General features: G+C 40.1%; 1 protein-coding gene across 2 annotated transcripts in view; it reads left to right on the plus strand.

Moving 5' to 3' along the window:
• LOC124120014 (calcitonin gene-related peptide type 1 receptor-like) overlaps nt 1-20970 on the plus strand; it is a 152085-nt gene that overhangs the window by 122221 nt on the left and 8894 nt on the right. Inside the window, exons 6-10 of one of the 2 annotated variants that reach the window (XM_048391580.1) lie at nt 4303-4363; nt 6186-6252; nt 6968-7050; nt 9016-9193; nt 11120-11186. In XM_048391580.1, coding sequence (XP_048247537.1) covers nt 4303-4363; nt 6186-6252; nt 6968-7050; nt 9016-9193; nt 11120-11186 — 456 coding nt within the window. The remainder of the gene's footprint in view (nt 1-4302; nt 4364-6185; nt 6253-6967; nt 7051-9015; nt 9194-11119; nt 11187-20970) is intronic. The other variant, XM_048391579.1, reaches the window with a different exon arrangement.

The following is a 20970-nucleotide window of genomic DNA, read 5'->3' on the forward strand; positions in this document are numbered from 1 at the left end:
TTCGTTCAATGTGCCGATTCCGAGCTGGAAATGTTCAAAGTACCTAATGCAAAGTTTGAGTGAGTGAGTATGGTTTTACGCCGTTTTTAGCAAAAATCCAGCAATATCACGGCGGGGGACACCACAACGGGGCTTCACACATTGTACCCATGTCGGGAATCGAACCAGGGTCTTCTGCTTGAGGAGCGAATTCTTTAACCACTAGGCTACCCGACTGCCCCTAATGCAAAGAACGTTAAAAAATGGTACTTGTTGTTACCCTGCCAGGCGTAGTATTTAAGGGGATAAATTAATAACAGGTCGGCTCGGAGTCAGTATGATGTTCCTGGCTGGGGTATCCATGTTAGACTGCGGAATAGTATCTCAGTGGACTGGACAATGAAACCGTCATTCCGGACTAGAACAAGCAGCCACACACACACGTGCATGCACGTCGCTATACAAGCGTAAATACATTAAATACGACGTTGGACCCCATTTCACGTCACCTCTAAACCTTGCTTCATAACCCTAAACGCAGATAATGTTAACTCTATCCCTGATGATTCGATGGATTTTAAAATTAATTTTGATGTCAATAATTGTAAGGATATTTTAAACACTGATATAAGCGAACAAGAAACTGAATGCGCCATCAATCTACTAAAGAATAACAAGGCATGTGGCCAGGATAACATTATCAATGAATATATAAAAGCTTCAGTGCCAACATTTTTACCCTTGTATACCAGACGATTTAATCTTATATTTGCTACTGGGATGTTTCCCGAACAATGGTTAAAAGGAATTATTCGTCGGATTTACAAAGGTAAGGGGAGTACAGATGAACTGGAAACTTTCGGCCCATAAGTCTTATAAGTTGCCTAGGAAAAATGTTTACCTCAGTTATTAATGCAAGATTACACGATTATGTTGAAAGTAAAAACATCCTGTCAGAATCACAAGTGGGTTATAGACATGGCTACTCCACAAATGATCATATTTTTACCCTGTATGCAATTATTGACTTACCAAAAAATAGAAAGAAAAATGTATTGTAGTTTCATTGATTTCCAAAAAGCTTTTGACAATGTTCGGCGTATAGGTTTATGGAAAGAAATATTAGCACAAGGTATTGATGGGAAACGTATTCGTACTATTGTTAATATGTACGATGGCATTAAATCATGTGTGTACAAACGGTTTATATACATAACAATTCCCTTGTCTTATTGGTGTCAGTCAAGTTGAACATTTGTCCCCAATATTGTTTTCATTATTTCCAAATGATCTAGAACTGTTTTTTTATATTCTCAAAACTGCCCCAGGGTTTCTATTCAATCTCAGTCACTTTATGGTCTGTTAGATTTCTCCGTTGTTTTGTTCGCATAACTATATCCAGATGATACTATTTTGTTAGCTTTTAATCATCAAAATTTACAAAATATCTTTGATATTTTTTCAATTTACTGCAAAAAATCGAGATTGCTTATCATTACTAGTAAACCAAAAATATAGTTTTTGGTGGTACAAAAAGAGACAAGAGTACACATATATTATTAAATGGCTCTCCAATCGAATATGTCAATGATTATAAATATCTAACTTTACAAATCAAAACTCTTTCAAACCTTCTGTAAAAGCAAATTGTGATCCTGCCACTGAGGCCATGTCCTTTCTATTACGTTAAAGTAGAACATTTAATCTATCCGTAAAATGTCAATTATATCTCTTCAATGCCGTGGTAATACCAATTCTATCATATGGCTGTGAAATATGAAGTTTTGAGAATTGTAAACAAATTTAATCTGTTCACGTTAATTCTTTACGTAAATTATTCCCCATTAAGAAAATTACACCTTTATACATGTTGTATGGAGAACTTGGAAGATTGTCTTTAATTAATTCTATCAAATGTCGAATGGTATGTTTCTGGGCTAAGGTCTTATCAGGCAAAAAAGAACAAAAGTTAAAAGGATTCTATATCAAATGTTACATAATGAAGTCTTTTCAAACAATAGCTTTCAAAAATGGATAAAAAGTTTGGAAAATATTTTCAATGAAACGGGCTTCAGTTTCTATTGGTTTAGCCAACAAGCAGTTCCTCCTCATGTCCTTAAATCTAACATGTCGTCGTTAAGATTATCTGATATAGCAACTCCAACATGGAATACAGAGATTACATATTCTTTTAAAGGTATCACATATCGCACATTTAAAACTGAATTCGTCCTTGAAAAGTATTTACTGGTTATCCCTTTCTCTTTGGCTGTAAAATTCCTTTTGTTTAGAACCTCATGCCACATTTACCTACTGAACTTGGAAGGTGGCACAGCATCCCTGTCAGTGAACTAACGTGTCAACTCTGCGATATGAGCGATGGTGGTGATGAATTCCATTATATTTTTCTTTGTCCTTTTTTTAAACACCAACGAAAAATACAAGTTCCAATTTCATATGCTAAAAATCTAAATATGTTTAAACTTTAAGAACTTTTTAATTGTAAAACAATTAATGTTATTAAAAAATTCTGTACATTCTGTAATGTCATTATGAGAACGGTAAAATGTTCCATGTGTAAACCACCCCTCCATCTTATGTATACAGTAAACTACGTTTATAACGAACACGCTTATTACAAACTGACGGATATAACGAACCTACTTTTTGTCCCGACTATTTGTTGTCGTTATGTTGTATATATATAATGGTCCCTTTGAGTTCGTTATAACCGTAGTTTACTGTATACTGTTTGCAAACTTGTACTTCATATGGCGAGGATACCGGGCTGAGCGTAAATAAAGTCCTGTTCTGTTCTGCTTCTCCACACAGAGGAGCACTCAAAACAACTGACCGAATAAATAAGAGTAATCTGCCATAAATTCTTACTTTTTACCAAAATAAAGAACTTTCACATCCTTATTGGTTTCATTTGGGAATATGGGGTTTCAGAATAAAAAAGTTTGAGATCTACAGTTGTCTGTGGTGACAAACAACACCGTTACTCCGGCACCTCCACATTCCAGACGAGTCTGATAAGAACTTCTACACATTCAACACAGCATGATTGTAACGATCTTCGCAGTTAGGAAGCCTTGTCCGACACTTGGTTTCCAGAACTGGATTGAATAAGCACATATACAGTTAACGGAGAAGGTATCGATCAGGCTTACTTTGTTGACGTAACTTGTACACTATCCATTTCACTTTGTGAATACAAAATGTTTAAACCAATATACCATGTTTGTTTATGAAGACGTACATAAGTATAACCTTTCAGTGTATTACCATATTCATGCCCGTGAAGATTCCGGGGTAGAATAGGTCTTCAGCAACCCATGCTTGCCGTAAAAGGTGACTATGCTTGTCGTAAAAGGCGACTAACGGGATCGGGAGGTCAGGCTCGCTGACTTGGTTGATGCATGTCATCGATCCCCATTGGGTGGATCGATGCTCATGAAATCAATCACTGGATTGTCTGGTCCAGACTCGATTATTTACAGACCGCCGTCATATAGTTGGAATATTGCTGAGTGCGGCGTTGAACAACAAACCAACCAACCAAACCAATCATGCCCTGAATCCCCAAAACATTATAACTGAGACTCCCCTGGACTCAATAATAAATAAATCCATGGAACTACTGTACACAAATGTCGACAATTTAAAACGACTTATTAATCAGGAACTGAATTTGTTAAATTTTACTTTGGAATAGGACTTTCACCGTAACCCACTTCTTCTTTTTTTCCGATGGTAAATGAAGATATGTAGTATCTCTTGTTTCAAAATGGTTCTTTGACTACTCTCTGTTGCAATACTTCATCTTAGCTTTGACTTTCATAACATTTAAAGCCGAATTATCTGCAGTGTTATGCCCTGAAGATGATACCCAACCGCTGTGATATCATACAGGCTTACTTCTGAACCGGAGACGTCTTTGCTGTTTGTGGGCGTGTGACTGTAACTACCATTTTCCATTACTGAAGATTAAGATGAACTAAGTTGGTTGTATCCATTAACTGTGGGCACGGCTGTCCTCGTGCTCTAATGCGCCGCATAGAGTTGCGTCCTTTGGCGTGCCAGAAACATATAACACTGGAGTCGAATCCCATCCCATGATGGTCCTTGGTTTGTCCAGCACCATACAAGTGCTCTTCGGTTTCACCAATTGCAAATAGTAAGCATCTCTCACACGAAGCTAACACAGTGTATGAATGAAACATTGTTCAAAGTGGCGTTAAACACAATTCACTCACTCATTTATTTGATGTTAAAGGGCTAGTTCTATGACGTATGAAGAACGACCTTCTTGTGTTTCAGTGGGGCCGATGGTGCCAGTCATTGCGTACGCCATTGTCCGCGGTGTAAGGAACGACCAGAGGTAAGGGATGATCCTAATAAACACGTTAAATATTTGAATACTAGTTCAAATATTTTTTTTAAAAGATTTTTGGCCGTGAAATTTTAATTTGAACGAACATGTCCCTTTTCATGTTGTTTTGGGGTTTGTTTTTTTTTCATTTGAACAAATGTCAGATAATTAAGGTATACTGTGGCAGAAAAGGGAGGCAACGTTTGAAGGTTACTCCCATAATCAACCGCCTCCTAAGTTCCTAAGTGATAATTGCAGTCATTTTACACATTGAGTGTTACATATTCATGTGGGGCGGTCGGGTAGCCTAGTGGTTAAAGCGTTGGCTCGTCACGCCGAAGACCCGGGTTCGATTCCCGACATGGGTACAATGTGTGAAGCCTATTTCTGGTGTCCCCCGCCGTGATATTGCTGCAATATTGCTAAAAACGGCGTAAAACCATACTCACTCACTCACTCACATATTCATGTTGACAAGTTGTAATTGAATTCATTCGTAATGTCAATAGCCACATCATACACTTTAAACATAAAACTTAAGATCAGTTGGTCAAGATGATTGTCTGAAATATTCTTGGTACATGATTCAGGTGGTCATGAATTCAATTTACCCGGTGACATTTGTGCCTTCAAACTGAGCTTTTAGTATTGAAATGCCAGGTCTGCATGACCGCCATATATATCCCATTAAGATAGGCCAACAGACATATTGGAGTCTTAACACTTCCGAGAGCAATGCAACCCTTCACTCACTGAAGAAACATAATCAATACCTGAACGACGCCATCATAAAAGTGACCCAAACGTGTGAATTACTTGTCTCAAATGGCGCGAGAGTCCATCATCCCACCTGTGACCTTTTGAATGCATCATGCCGAGTTTAACATGCTGAACGGTTATTTGATGCTACAGGGTTGAAACCATTTTCCCATCAGAATTCTACTTCAGTGAGTTCAGGGTTGAAGAATGCAGAACAATTGGGGGACAGTTTGAAACATAGATGTGACAACAAACGCCAATATGTTGCGTTTAGACGTTCAGAAAACGTCGGCCGTATACGGTCCTAGTGTTCTCCATCTCTAAATATGTAAAGCGGCTCTTACAGATGATTTAGAACTCTTCTTGAAATAGATACTTTGTTATGATTAGTTCACAGAGATGTTTTGTGATGCTAATGTGTTTTACAATGGAAGAACAGGATCTCCTTTTACAGGAGAGAACGAATGCCGGGGGTATTGGCGCTCGCGTCTGAGACAAATGAAAAATCTCCGAGTCCAATTGTTATTGCCAAACTTAAAACAGAAGATCTCGGAATCGCTATAAAGCTATAATGGTCACGCTAGGGGTCCACGACGAGGTACACGTGTCCTTTGGGAAGCAACCGTAATGATTGAAGGTCAAGGTCACGGTGCTCTTGATTCCAATTCTAGGGTCTTTATGTGCCACATGGGTTAATGTGGCCACATATGGTGTCCCCCCACCCGTGATATTGCTGCAATATTGCTAAGAGCGGAGTAAAACCATGCTCACTCACTCACTTAAAGGGGCGGTCGGGTAGCCTAGTGGTTAAAGCGTTCGCTCGTCACGCCGAAGACCCGGGTTCGATTCCCGACATGGGTACAATGTGTGAAGCCCATTTCTGGTGTCCCCCGCCGTGATATTGCTGCAATATTGCTAAAAGCGGCGTAAAACCATACTCACTCACTCACTCACTTAAAATGTTGGGTCAGTGATTTTCATACTCTTGTAATGCCTTCAAACACCTAGATCTATATGTATAAATACCACAGAGACTCCCCTTTGTCACTGAATCATTTCCCCTCTTTTCTAGTTGCTGGGTACGGCACGCGGGTGGCTATGAGTGGATCATATATACACCCAATCTCCTGTGTATAGTTGTAAGTCTTCCATCTTAACTGTTATACATTCACTCTTTCCATAATTATAAGAGATCTATGTTAAAAGCATAGTCCATTGTACGCTTCCGAGTTAAACAACGATTAAGGAGAAAGTACTTATCAGACATAATCTCACTTCAATGTATATGATTACTAATGTATAACTAGAAATAGAAACGGTCCTGTACATTAATTCGGCTACTCCTCTAACAGAAAGATTTTGTAAATTCCAAACTAATTGTGTTACTAAAATGTTCATAATGATATTCGCCTTAATGTCGCCGACTTAGTTAAAATGTGTTTTGAAATGTATGCCCGGTGAAAAGGCTTTTAAACGTTGTTTAACCAAATAGTTTTTATCAAAGTTCTAATTTTTTTCCCACTTACTATACATTTTACAATTATGTTAAAAACAGAAAATATGTAATGCGTGTTTTAGTGTATAGTTTCTCAACGGCCTATACTGGTCTTGCATAAAAATATAAACAAGTTTTTATGATGTATTATAATATGATTCATGTATTTTTATGTGTGACACTTAAATAAACATTTTTTTATTCATTTTCATGCCATTTACGTCAAAATTCGTTTAGACGCTCGAGCAAACGGAATTCGTCTGTACCATCACAATATAACATTATTATAAGAGAAACTGATGACCTGGCAAGTAATACTATGGTCTGCTTTACTTTAATTATTGTTTTTCTTCTTTTAGATTAACCTGTTTTTCCTTGCCAGTATATTACGCATCCTCCTCACCCAGCTTCAGTCTCATCCAAACGAACCCAGTAATTACAGGTGAGCTACAACAACAAACCTCGGATATAACGCGCAGTGGTTAACAAGCAGTGATTGCCATGCAGTGGTTAACAAGCAGTGATTGCCATGCAGTGGTTAACAAGCAGTGATTGCCATGCAGTGGTTAACGAGCAGTGATTGCCATGCAGTGGTTAACGAGCAGTGATTGCCATGCAGTGGTTAACAAGCAGTGATTGCCATGCAGTGGTTAACAAGCAGTGATTGCCATGCAGTGGTTAACAAGCAGTGATTGCCATGCAGTGGTTAACGAGCAGTGATTGCCATGCAGTGGTTAACGAGCAGTGATTGCCATGCAGTGGTTAACAAGCAGTGATTGCCATGCAGTGGTTAACAAGCAGTGATTGCCATGCAGTGGTTAACAAGCAGTGATTGCCATGCAGTGGTTAACGAGCAGTGATTGCCATGCAGTGGTTAACAAGCAGTGATTGCCATGCAGTGGTTAACGAGCAGTGATTGCCATGCAGTGGTTAACGAGCAGTGACTACCATGCAGTGGTTAACGAGCAGTGATTACCATGCAGTGGTTAACGAGCAGTGATTGCCACCTCCGTGAAGATCCGGGGTAGAATAGGTCTTCAGCAACCCATGTTTGCCGTAAAAGGCGACTGTGCTTATCGTAAGAGGCGACTAACGGGATCGGGTGATCTGGCTCACTGACTTGGTTGATGTATGTCCGTATTCCAATTGTGACATCGATGCTCATGATGATGATGATTCCGGGGTAGAATAGGTCTTCGGCAATCCATGCTTTCCGTAAAAGGCGACTATGCTTGTTGTGAGAAGCGACTAACGGGATGGGGTTGCTAGGCTCGCTGACTTGGTTGATTCATGTCATCGTATCCCCATTGTGTAAATCGATGCTCATGATGTCAATCACTGTATTGTCTGGTCAAGACTCGATTATTTACTGACCGCCGTCATATAGCAGGAATATTGATGAGTGCGGCGTTAAACAACAAACAAAAAAAAGACAAAAACAAATCATTTTCTTTAGTGATGGTCACTTTATGTTGACTCACGAAGAAGCTATATGCTACTTTCAATGCCTGAAACAAACGTGAGTAAAGTATTATCACCTAAAACAACAATATTGGAGCACATTCAGCGGCAGACTTTGTGTACAGTCTATTATCGGTGTTCCTTCAATTCAGATAGAAACTCCACTCAAAACACAAACGTTGACCACTGCGGCTTCACTCCTTCGTCAACATTAAGTACTTCGCGTTTTAGTTTGTAATAGTAGAATGGAGATAAACATATGTTTTTTTATAGCGCCAGGTTACCTGTATAGTCAACCGCGCTAATTTGAATTTTGAATCGAAATTGAATTAACGAGCAGTTGTTAACTAGCAGTGTCTGACGAACATGGGTAAATTACCAACGGCAAACGTTTAACATTCAGAGAATACCCGAGCTACAAGAAATTACAGATTGTCTGTCCCGAGTGCAATGGATGTATTATTCCCGTTATTCCCGAGCCGGGGCAACCTGTTGTACGGAAGCCTTTTAGGACCATTTGGGGTTTGGGGTTTGTTTTTTCTTGAAATTTCACTGATACTAAGTTGAAATTTCAAGATACAAACTAAGTTGAAATTTCAAGATACATAAGTTGAAATTTCAAGATAATGAAAAAACAAATGGCCCTAAAAGGCTTCCGTACTGTTGTCCAGATGCCGTCATGATACCAGTTTGTGACGTCATGAACAATGGATGACGTCATATTGCTTCAACTGACCAATCAGCGATGAGAGTCGCTAAAATGCACATGTGCAAAGTTATTATACACGCTCACCTCCCCCCCCCCCCACACACACACACACCGTCATCTCCCCCCCCCCCCCCCCCCCCCCCCCGATTAATAATAGTACATTCTTGCCTGTGTTTGCTATAATATCGTATGGCTTTATAGGATGATGATGTTGACTGTATATTGATGTATTTCCAGGAGAGCGCTAAAGGCTACTTTCATCTTGGTTCCACTGTTCGGTCTTCAGCTGTTTCTGGTTATTTACCGACCCCCCTCTGAATGGGAGGGATTCTTCTACTATGAGGTTTTAGCCAAGGTCGTATCTAACTCACAGGGAGCTGTTGTCGCCCTTATATTTTGCTTCTTCAATGGCGAGGTAAGAAATAGCACATTATTTTTTATTATTTTTTTTTTAATATTATGCTTGGCCTGCGAAGCGATGTTGTAATGTTATTCATTATTTGTTCCACTGATATGTGTTTTTTTGCGATTATATTTCACTGATAAATGGATGTTTACGTAACGGACATGTGATATAATGGTTGTCAACCCACAGCCGAGAAAACACTATGTATGGTAATCCAAAGAAAAGTTCCATTACTTTATGCTAAGCGTTAAGTGCCAACTGTGTCAGTAAATTTACTTGTATAACCTATCAAATATTGTTTTTTTCAATAGATTTACCTAATTACAGCAAATTCACTTAAGAGACAATAGACCAAGGTGTCACTATTATTATTTTTAAACCTTTTTATTTTGTTATTAATATAAATATTTTATTTGTTTATATATATTTCGTTGGGTAAGGGGTCCCTACACGTATATACCAGCTTGGGGTGAACATGAGTAATTTGTCAAAGTGTTGTAGCGCTGCTTTCTATTTCTAATTGAAAATGATAAGTAAGCACATTTCCTTCTGTTAAATTTACATGTTATGTTTAATTGTGGCTTTGACACCACAATCTCATAAACAACAACGTCAATGTTATGGAGGGGAGAGGGGTATGAGGGGCTGGGGAGGGGACTGGGCTTTTATTTAAATAATTGTTCCCAATAAAACTGTAAACAAAAAATACGTTGCTTCAGGTTTTCAGAACATGTTACAAAAACATATTGCTTGACATGCTAGGTGTCCTTAAAACACACATACACACTAACACTAACACACTACCCAACCTATTATTCCGCCGAGTAAATACGAATGACTGCATAAGTTATTGTTTGCTTCATTGAAATATTCAGTTTGCACACATGCTGTTGTCAATGCAGACTTTAAGGTCTTTATTCGTACACGGACATAGCAACAATTATTTACCAAAATCAATATTCCTTTAGCAAATATTTAGCAAAGTCGTAACAAGCTTACATCATCTCTATATCCGACACATACACGTAATCAATAGTTAATATCGAATCTATGTGTGACTGGATGGTACCACGCATTCTTTTACTTCTTTTACTTCCGCTATAGATATATATGCAATATATTTTGCAAGAATATGTTCAATATTGACATAAACCTTATATGCTGATGGCATGCTTTTTTTACTCAACAGCACAAAGGATAGATAGCTTTGGTTTTGTGATATAGTATACAGTTTATACGACATTTGTAACATGTCCCTTACTTACGTTTTCTGTTATGATATAGTATTACAAGCATAAGGTCTTTGTCATATGCCCTTACGTTTGTGTTATAGAGTACAGAATTACAAACACAAGATATTTGTAATATTCCCTTACTTACGTTTGTGTTGTAGTATGCAGTGTTACAAACATATTACATTTGTAATATACCCCTTACTTACGTTTGTGTTATAGAGTACAGAATTACAAACATGAGACATTTGTAATATACCCTTTACTTACGTTTGTGTTATAGTATGCAGTGTTACAAACATAAGATCTTTGTGATATACCCCTTACTTACGTTTGTGTTGTAGTATGCAGTGTTACAAACATATTACATTTGTAATATACCCCTTACTTACGTTTGTGTTATAGAGTGCAGAATTACAAACATGAGACATTTGTAATATACCCTTTACTTACGTTTGTGTTATAGTATGCAGTGTTACAAACATAAGATCTTTGTGATATACCCCTTACTTACGTTTGTGTTGTAGTATGCAGTGTTACAAACATATTACATTTGTAATATACCCTTTACTTACGTTTGTGTTATAGAGTACAGAATTACAAACATGAGACATTTGTAATATACCCTTTACTTACGTTTGTGTTATAGTATGCAGTGTTACAAACATAAGATCTTTGTGATATACCCCTTACTTACGTTTAGGTCCACGCTATACGAAACCAGAAGAAGAGTACACTCGTGATTTTAGTCAATGGCTTGGAGGAGATCGGTAAATTTCGACTTTTTTCGTATGTCCGTCCACTAACACTGCTATTCAGTTTGTAAACGAGCTTTCATTTTCTCTGAAAACTCCTGACAACAATTTATCATACTTCGCCCTTTGTGATTATGTCACTCTTTGTACTTGTGTCTATTGAGTAGACTAATTACCTTATTTTGACGTCTATTTTGATCACTAAGCTTCTCTTCGGATGTTCAGTGTCGTGTTATGTGAGTTTGTGTATATGTGTCAAGCAGATATTTCTTATGATCATGGAAATGGGTTTGATCGCTTTTATTATACCAAGATTCCGTCCGTCCGTCAGTCCGTCTGTCCGTCAGGCCGTCCGTCCGTCCAAAAACTTTGTCCGCGCGATTTCTCTTAAACTATTCAGTGGATTCATCTCAAACTTAGTACATATAATCTGTGTCATATGGAGGGGTGCAGTAAAAAGAAAAAAATTGTTTTTATTAATTTTCCATTTTTTTTATGAATTTTTCAAACCCTAACGTCCGTCTGAAAACTTTGTCCTCGCGATTTCTCTTAAACTATTCAGTGGCTTCATCTCAAACTTAGTACATATAATCTGTGTCATATGATGGGGTGCAGTAAAAAGAAAAAAAATGTTTTTATTAGTTTTCCATTTTTTTATGAATTTTTCAAACACTAACTTTTAAATGTTTGTAACATTTAACATAGCGTGACGCCAGCACCCCTGGAGGTTCAGTGCAATATGTCACGATGGGGTTCTTCCCCAGGACTGTCCTCACTCACTTACAGTGGAACACTGTTCAACCGATGTTCAGTATACCGCGAAAATATACTGCCTTCGAGACAAGAGGACAAGAGTAGACCAGTGTCGTTTTAGAACAAGTCGGGTCATGCAGTCACATCGTTCTAAATGATGCATCGAGTAGCAGGAGTTCGGATTAAACAGATGTCGCTGTTGCAAAAGTTCAAGTAATCAGTGTATGATGTCTACAATCGGAATATTCATAGATGTAGACCTAAGTGCGAGCAAGATCATTTTATATCGTTAGTTTTTTTTCCAAAAAACGAAATAATCCCTTGGGGAAAACGTCGAAATAGAGCAAAAAGGTTTATCGCTTAATTGCGTAATGCTAGATTGAATATATAAACTTCCACGTTTTTTTCGCATCCATATTGGGTTTTTTAATCCTTTGCGTTTTTAGCTGTGTAAGGAATTGGAAGCAAAAAGGTTGCATCCATAATTGCCCAATGAATATTTCAAGATTATTGCTCCTGGCGTTGTAGGTTTTGTATTTGTATATTGGCGCACCTGTGTTGCATGTATGTTTGAGCACTGGGTGATGCTACACATTTGTGCTTCTTCTGCTTCTGATTGTGGGTTTTGTCTTGACGCTAAATGTTGTATTCGTTATTGTGTGGAATGTGGAATGGGTATCAGTGTTGAATATTAACATTCCTGAAATGTTGTTTGGTCGGTTCAATTACATGTATGTGGCAATTCTGTGCTAATTCAGAAACTTCGAAAATGTATTGGATGTAGAATAATATACACTGTATGTGTGCTTTCAACTCATTAGTACATTATGAGCGAGTGAGTGAGTGAGTGAGAGCATTAGTCCAGTACAGGGAGAACCACTTCTGAGGTGAAATGGGGTTTAACGTCGCGTCCAAGATTATTGCACTTATATAGCGACGTGCATGTACGTGTGTGTGTTTGTGTGGCTGCTTGTACTAGTCCGGACTGATGCCGATTTATAGTGCTAGCTCACTGAGATACCATGCCGCAGTTTAACATGAATACCCCACTCAGACACATTAAACTGACTCCGAGACGACCAGTCTTTGTTTTAGCCCCTTAATGCCGAGCGCCAGACAGGGTAACAACAAGTACCATCTTTTAACGTCTTTTGGTATGACGCGGTCGGGGATCGAACCCCGGACCACTCTCCGGGTGGACGCTCTAACACTGGACCACGGAGGCGGTCTGAACCACTTCTGATAACCATGGGGGTAGTTAAACACGGATCTGTGGCGTGACGAGCGAACGCTTTAATCACTGTCCTACCTGACATTCATTTTAAGCAGGTACATTATTATGTGTACATTAAAATACAAAATGCAGCAAAGAGGGTTTGGGTGATCCCGGCACAGTCAGGCTGGTTAGGCTCATCATCAGCTCAGGGCCCTTGCCCCCTCTACACGCAGCCCAGACAGCGAATGGGACTTCCCCCAGGAAGCGCTGCCTAGTCGAACCCACCCAGAACTTGCGTGGCAAGCGTGGCATTTCGATAGCGAGGTCTGCATATTTGCCATGTTTTTCCAGAATCTTGTCAATCACATTAGTATCAAAAGGGACAGAAAATTCAATAACATAAAATGATTTCATTTGATTTATCAAAAAGGACAAGATCAGGTTTGTTGGCCTGGACAGGTCTGAGGCTGTATACGGGCCTATTCCAAAGAATTTTATATTTATCATTTTCCATGACGCCTTCAACATATTCTAGGTCGTACCATGGATGGACCTCTGTGTCAAAACCAAAAGCATGGCGAAGACGGAAGAAAATAATCGAGCCACTCCATCATGATACTGTGTTTGTGCCAAAGCTGAGCATCCATTTACAATGTTTCGGACAGTCTCATTAAATTCATTGCATAATCTACATTTCATATTTACATTTTGATGTAGAATCACACATTGACGGTTTCGGGTGGTATTATTATTATTATTATTATTATTATTATTATTATTATTGCTGTTATACTCAGTTATAAAGCTTCCCTCTCATAGATCGCGATCGTTGTCATCGTTGTTGACATGACGTTCTACGTAGTAACGGGGGCACGGGTGGCTGTGCAGAATTGCGTCCCTTGGACACGCCAGAAACCTATGATTGTGGGTTCGAATCCCGGTTCGTCCCGATTATGTTTCTAGATTTGTCAGCACCATACCAGTGCTCGTGGGTTTCACCGAAGTGGTAAACGTCTTAGACCTGCATCACTTCGGGCTTTCCTCCCACATTAAGCTGACACGCCGTGATATAACTGGAATACTGTTAAAAGTGGCGTTAAACCCAACTCACTCACTCACTCACTCCATGGGTAAAGTTGCACAACCAGTACATGTACTTGCTTCCCGTGATCTAGTCTGCGCCTTGATTGTGGAATACTTGCAGTTAATGTTATCAAAACCAGTCTAGATGATAAAACCAGGCAAGTCGAGGTCACGATAGTTGTGCTGTCGAGTCCGTGTTTTAATTTCGAGATGTCTGGATATTGGAGATAGCGAGACATGGACAGCGAGACAGATCAAGTAAAAGTATGTCTGATTTATGCCATGTAAACAGCGTGTTCAGAGGGAAATTAAAATCCCTTGCGGTCTCCGTTTTTATTCTATTCCGGATTCCAAGGCCTCTATCGCGCCGTGTTTCGTCTGCATCCTGTGCACTGTCAGCTTTCTTTTGCTTGTCGGAGTTGATAAATGGATCCACTTTACATGGAGGATAAAGGACTCCTTTCGGTTATGGTCGATGAAAAGAGTCCTCGGCAATAGGTTATCGGTTATCTTACTTTGCCGATACCCTATTGCCGAGATCTCACTTCCTCGGACCACAACCGAGGAGTGCTTTATCTCACATATGAAAGAAATACCAGAAAAAATAAGAAAATATAGAGATACCTTATAGTGAAACAATACAGTGTGGTATAAACGGAATTCGATCAAAGCGTGCGAGAGAAAAAACACGTGTCGCGTGGACCAACTGGATTCTTGACATGTAAACTTGAACAACTTTTAATTACCTGCTCTGTAGTTTAGTGGGAAAACAGTGGGTTACAAGACTAAACACGATATGTGAGGTTGCATATTCGATTCGCGTCATCCATCATGGAAACTTTCATTTGTTGTTTTCGATTTTAGAACATTGGGCGTTTGAAACACCAAGTTCAAATTCCATCTACGACTCATCATCAAGTCATACTAGGAGTGAGTGAGTTGGGTTTAACGCCGCTTTTAACAGTATTCCAGTTATATCACGGCGTGTCAGCTTAATGTGGGAGGCAAGCCCGAAGTGATGCAGGTATCAGACGTTTACCACTTCGGTGAAACCCACGAGCACGGGTATGGTGCCCACAAACCTAGAAACATAATCGGGGCGAACCGGGATTCGAACCACCAATCATAGGTTTCTGGCGTGTCCAAGGGACGCAACTCTGCACAGCGAATCGCGGCGCCTTAGACGACTGGGCCACCCGTGCCCCCTCATACTAGGAAAAAGTAAAACCTCATAACTGGGATGAGAGATTGGGAAAAAAGTAAAACCTCCCAAGAGGTTTTTTACGAGATAGGAAGATACCTACAATACAAGAGGCAAAAGTGGCAGAAAGTTTATAATCCCTGATCAAGTCCAGAGTCCTTCACAGAATTGCTCACCGCTATCTGAAATTATTATTTTTTACCCTTCTCCAACTGTTAAAGTAGCAAATGTCAACTTCAAGATAAATGTAAAAAATGTTATATTTGGGATGACACTTTCTTAGTAAAGTACAGATTATCTTACTTTTGGGGGATAGAGTCCCATCCGGAATACTAACCCACACTGACAGAGTGCTACTGTCAGCACCCGAAGTCATCGATCTAACCCACTCAGCCACCGAGGCTTCCACAAAATGACAGTCCAACAACTGGTAGACTAGATCACGTACTTTGTGTACCCCTCTGACAAGTGTAAATTGGCACGGCCCCCATGGCCGAAAGCTATGAACACACAATACCATTTAGAAAGTGGTCAAATGTAACAAATGTTATATTTGGGACAACACTTTCTTAGTAAAATACAAATGCTCGTACTTTTGGGGGATTGAGTCCCATCCGGAATTCGAACCCCCACTGCCAGACTGAAGCATCTAATCGCCAGCACACAAAGTCAGCGATCAAGATAAAAGTACATGATTATATTGTAAAACCTAAATTTGGACCTAGATAACCGACCTCTGTATAACGAGACCTGGTTGTATTTGAGCATTAGAACACAATTGTAAGAAATGTAATTTGTAATAAGCGATTCCATGGACTGAATCTTCATCTACATGTGGCCGAATTCGCGTTATTAATATTCGTATTCATATTTGTATTTATAAAAAGATTTTTTAAAATGTAGATTACAGGTTTGAGGACCCACGTACACGGTAAAGTCACTCGTGGTCAATACCCTCACGACAGTAGACACGTTTATATAAGTCCAACACCTCATTATGGCGTGGGCGCGTGTCTTCACGATGATTGCAACATGTCGATGCACTGGTCAGATATACAGTTTGACCACGTCACTGATCAGCGTGGACCGTCACTGACCACTCTTAAGTTTCGATCATAAGTGTACTTCGGGGGCAGCGCATTATTTCACTTGGATGTATTTAGCTCAAGTGGATGAAATGAAAGGTTTTGTATCTTCGGATATATTTCAGTGGTAACAAGAATTTGGTGTTGATTAGGCATAGATGAGGTGAGGTGAGGTGAAATGGGGTTAAACGTCACGTCCAAGATTATTGCACATGTATAGCGACGTGCAGCCACATGTGTGGCTGCTTGTACTAGTCCGGACTGATGCTGATTTATAGCTAGCCCACTGAGATACCATGCCGCAGTTTAACATGAATATCCCTCTCAGACACAGTATACTGACTCCGAGCCAACCAGTCCTTGTTAAAGCCCCTTAATGTCGAGCGTCAGGCAGGGTAACAACAAGTATCATATTTTGGTATGACGCGGCCGGGGATCGAACCCCGACCATCCGCTCTCCGGTCGGACTCTCTACCACTAGACCACGGAGGCGGTCTGTTAGGCATAGAAACGATATACTTCTCGAGACTACCTTTTAAAGTGAGACCCTGTTTATACGGACTAAAACGTACAGATTAACGAATCCCTCTTCTGAGTGATGACCTTTGTAAATGTGTCTCGTGTGTTGCGTGTGTTGCGTGTGTTGTGTAACGCCGCGCTAAACGACATACTCGCTATCTGACGATGGCCTGTTAATATCGAGTCTGGACCAGACAAACCAGTTATTTTCGGGGTAGGATAAATCATCCGATTCATTTAAGTCATCTCGTACGATAAGCATTGGTTGCTTTGGATCTACTGTAACCTTGAATACCGACGAGGTCCTCTGTATATGTAGACGTTCAAGAAAGTATTCGTCCGTAAAGCGGGGGTTCCAGATTAACAGGGTTTCTCTGTGTTTTAAAAGAACAACGTGATAGACATAGCTACCAACTTAAATAATGAAAACATAACTGTTATTCTTTGGCCACGAGCTTTGAATATGGTCTCATTTAAAAACATATATAGTCTCGTACAGAAAGTGTTTGTTTGTTTGTTTGTTGTTTAACGCCGCACTCACCAATATTCCAGCTATATGACGACGGTCTGTAAATAATTGAGTCTGGACCAGACAATCCAGTGATTGACATCATGAGCATCGACCTAGGCAATTGGGGATCGATGACATGCATCAACCAAGTCAGCGAGACTGACCACCCGATCCCGTTAATCGCCTCTTACGACAAACATAGTCGCCTTTTACGGCAAGCATGGGTTTTTGAAGACCTATTCTACCCCGATCTTCATGGGTATGACAGGACGTGTGCACCTTTTCGCCTCTACCCTCTTGTAGACATGGATGGGTGATAATAAAATACTACGTCATACAGACCATATGTGTCTACCCGGCTACAAAAAAAGACGTTAAAAGATGGTACTTGTTGTTACCCTGTCTGGCGCTCGGCATTAAGGGGCTAAAACAAGGACTGGTCGGCTCGGAGTCAGTATACTGTGTCTGAGTGTATTCATGTTAAACTGCGGCATGGTATCTCAGTGAGCTAGCATTATAAATCGGCATCAGTCCGGACTAGTACAAGCAGCCACACAAACACACACACGTACATGCACGTCGCTATATAAGTGCAATAATCTTTGACGCGACGTTAAACCCCATTTCACCTCACCTCACCAGGCTACAACTTGGTTTGACTGTGTTACAGAAGCTAGGACGTCTAGAAACGTAAGTGCAATCGCTGAAATACCATTCAAATTGTCATCGATGTCAATGTCGTAGGGTGTTTGTGTGCGGTTCAAGGTCATCGCCGAATCGTTGTTTTTATCCGTAAAAGTGGAAGCTGCAATTACGGCTATATGGACGCTATTGAGGACTATTAACAACGGACAATTAATAGGGCAAGTTTTTCTTGAATCGCATCGTCTTGCATAACAGCAACAGTGTAAGTACACATTAGCCACCACATGGTAAAGTATGTCTCAATTAAATGCACAGGAAGTTCATATTCTTTAATAATTTATTGAGACGTGGGTGGTCATGGGCGGATACAGAGGGGAGGGGGGGGGGGGGGGGGGGCGGGGGTGCGCACCCCCCCCCCCTTTTTTTTATTTCGAAAAAAATCTTTATTTCTGTATAAATTACCACCAAAGACAATAAATAGATCTTAATTGTGCCCCCCCCCCCCCCCCCCCCCCCCCACCCCCCACCCCCTTTAAAAAAAGCTGTATACGCCCATGGTGGTATTGCGTTGAGATTTGCCCTAACTGTGGTTACAGCAGATTTCTGATTCTAGATTGGCTACAAATAATAAAATATTTGTTAATAAATCTAATATTTAGTAAAAGATCTACATCCCACGTTCTTTCGTAATCTCTTAACTCCAAATACGCAAATACCGTTCTTCGTTGAAATTGGAAACAAGGATTCCAGATCGAAAACAAAAGCCGTGTTTTCGTGGGTTTTTTTTGTTATCCTCAGTCAAAATTGGTTTTGAAGAAGAGAAGTGTAATTTTGTGATAAGGAAAAGATTGTTATGTAAATTTTAAAAACTATTTCATTATTTGCAGTTAATAGGATTTAAATCCCATTGGCAGACTTTTAACGGGACGATCCGCTGCCCCAGTGGTAACATAGAGAACAACTTACATGTATATTATTATTAAAAGAGGAACTGACAAGAAGACTTGTGATGCGCTGCATCAGCACGGAAACAAACTCTTGGTTCAACAGATTAAATTTACAATGAAATAATTACCCAAAAACAATTATTCAACTCTGGCATGTTTGACACACTATGAATAGTGTCAATATGAATTGAGTGGATCGATGCTCATGATATTAATTACTGGATTGTCTGGTCCAGACTCGATTATTTACAGACCGCCGTCAAATAGCTGGAATATTGAGTGCGGCGTTAAACAACAAACAAACAAACAAACCTCCTTGTTAAGCAAACATATCGCCAACTGATAATGTCCACCAATCGTTGAACGGCAGTAGATACCTAGTTATGTGATCTTGCGGTTGTGTTGCCGACGGGTAACGACGGGTAACGATGTACCACCACTGCGCTTCTGTTGGTCGAAAGTTCATCGCTTTTCTGTTGGTGGAAAGTTCATCGCTTTTCAGTTAGTGGAAAAAAGGAACGGCATACCGCCCGTAAAGAGGGCATTGAAGAGCTCTTGAAGAGGCTTTGACGTCAATGCTTCTCTCGGGAGAGCGTCTGAAGTAGGGTTCCGAAAACAATCTTTGACAACTTGCATTAAAGAAACAAAAAACCGCTGTGAGACAATGAATTCTGTGGGCTTTACATATGGTATGTGACGATCCTCGTGTAAAGGTCATGTAATTAAAAGCAGCGTTTTTTCACTTAGTCTATGTTCCAGCAGGTTTTGTGTAGTTTGTTCGACTCAAAAGTTTTGATTGCTTTTGCTGAAACAGGATCAGGAAATATTTCCAAACATCTAATGGCTCGCAATATCCGTTGTATAGTGATACATACAGCTACGACGTTATTTTAATATGAGATAAGACGGTTTGATTTAAAGCGACAAAACCCTTTCCAGATTAATATAAAAAAAATAAATCACTGTGTTGAGCATATGATAGGGGGTCGTTTTTCTAACCGACAAAAAGACGCGAATACAATTATGATACGTAATGGTTAATATACTGAACTGCAAAAGAAACGTCACCCCAAGTAACATTGCATGAAAAGTTGGGTATTTTTTGTCAAAGTTTCTCAAATTTAACATTACCTTGTCCGGAAAAATGAAATTTGATGATACAAAATAAAGCAGATGACAATAAAACCGATCGCCCAAACGCATCACGACAACGGCCATGGTAGCCCGATGCACATGAGTTCCGTACAAATTGAAAGGCACCTGCGTTCCCTCATTTCTTGCCCTATAAAAATCCACCCAGATAACATTCATTTGTTATTTCATTGCTACCTCATGCGCATGCAAAGACTGACAAGAAATCAGCGACACCAAGCCTTTGGACGATTGCAAGCTGGACAAACCGCCCGGCAAGTCGCCAATGCATTTCAAGTCCACGTAAGGACCATATACAGGCTCCAGCAACGGTACCAGACCACCAACACTACAGATGACCGACCACATAGTGGAAGGCCAAGGGTCACCACCCGACGTCAGGATCGTCAGATTTTGCGACAGCATCTTCAAGATCGCTTTGTTACTGCTGCGGAAATTGCTCGACAGACCATGGGGACACACCGGCGACACATTAGTGCGGACACTGTGCGTTGACGATTGACGAGCAGACACCTTCACTGTCACAGGCCTCACCGAGGACCCATTCTGACACCACGTCATCGCCGGGACCGTCTTCAGTGGGCAACACTGCACCAACAATGGCGCCACAAGCAGTGGAGAAGAGTCCTCTTCTAAGCCGAGAGCCGTTACTGTATCTCAACAGCAGATGGAAGAGAGAGAATCTGA

Source organism: Haliotis rufescens, unplaced genomic scaffold, assembly GCF_023055435.1.
Source record: "Haliotis rufescens isolate VD_foot unplaced genomic scaffold, xgHalRufe1.0.p SCAF_91, whole genome shotgun sequence".
Taxonomy (NCBI): Eukaryota; Metazoa; Mollusca; class Gastropoda; order Lepetellida; family Haliotidae; genus Haliotis; species Haliotis rufescens.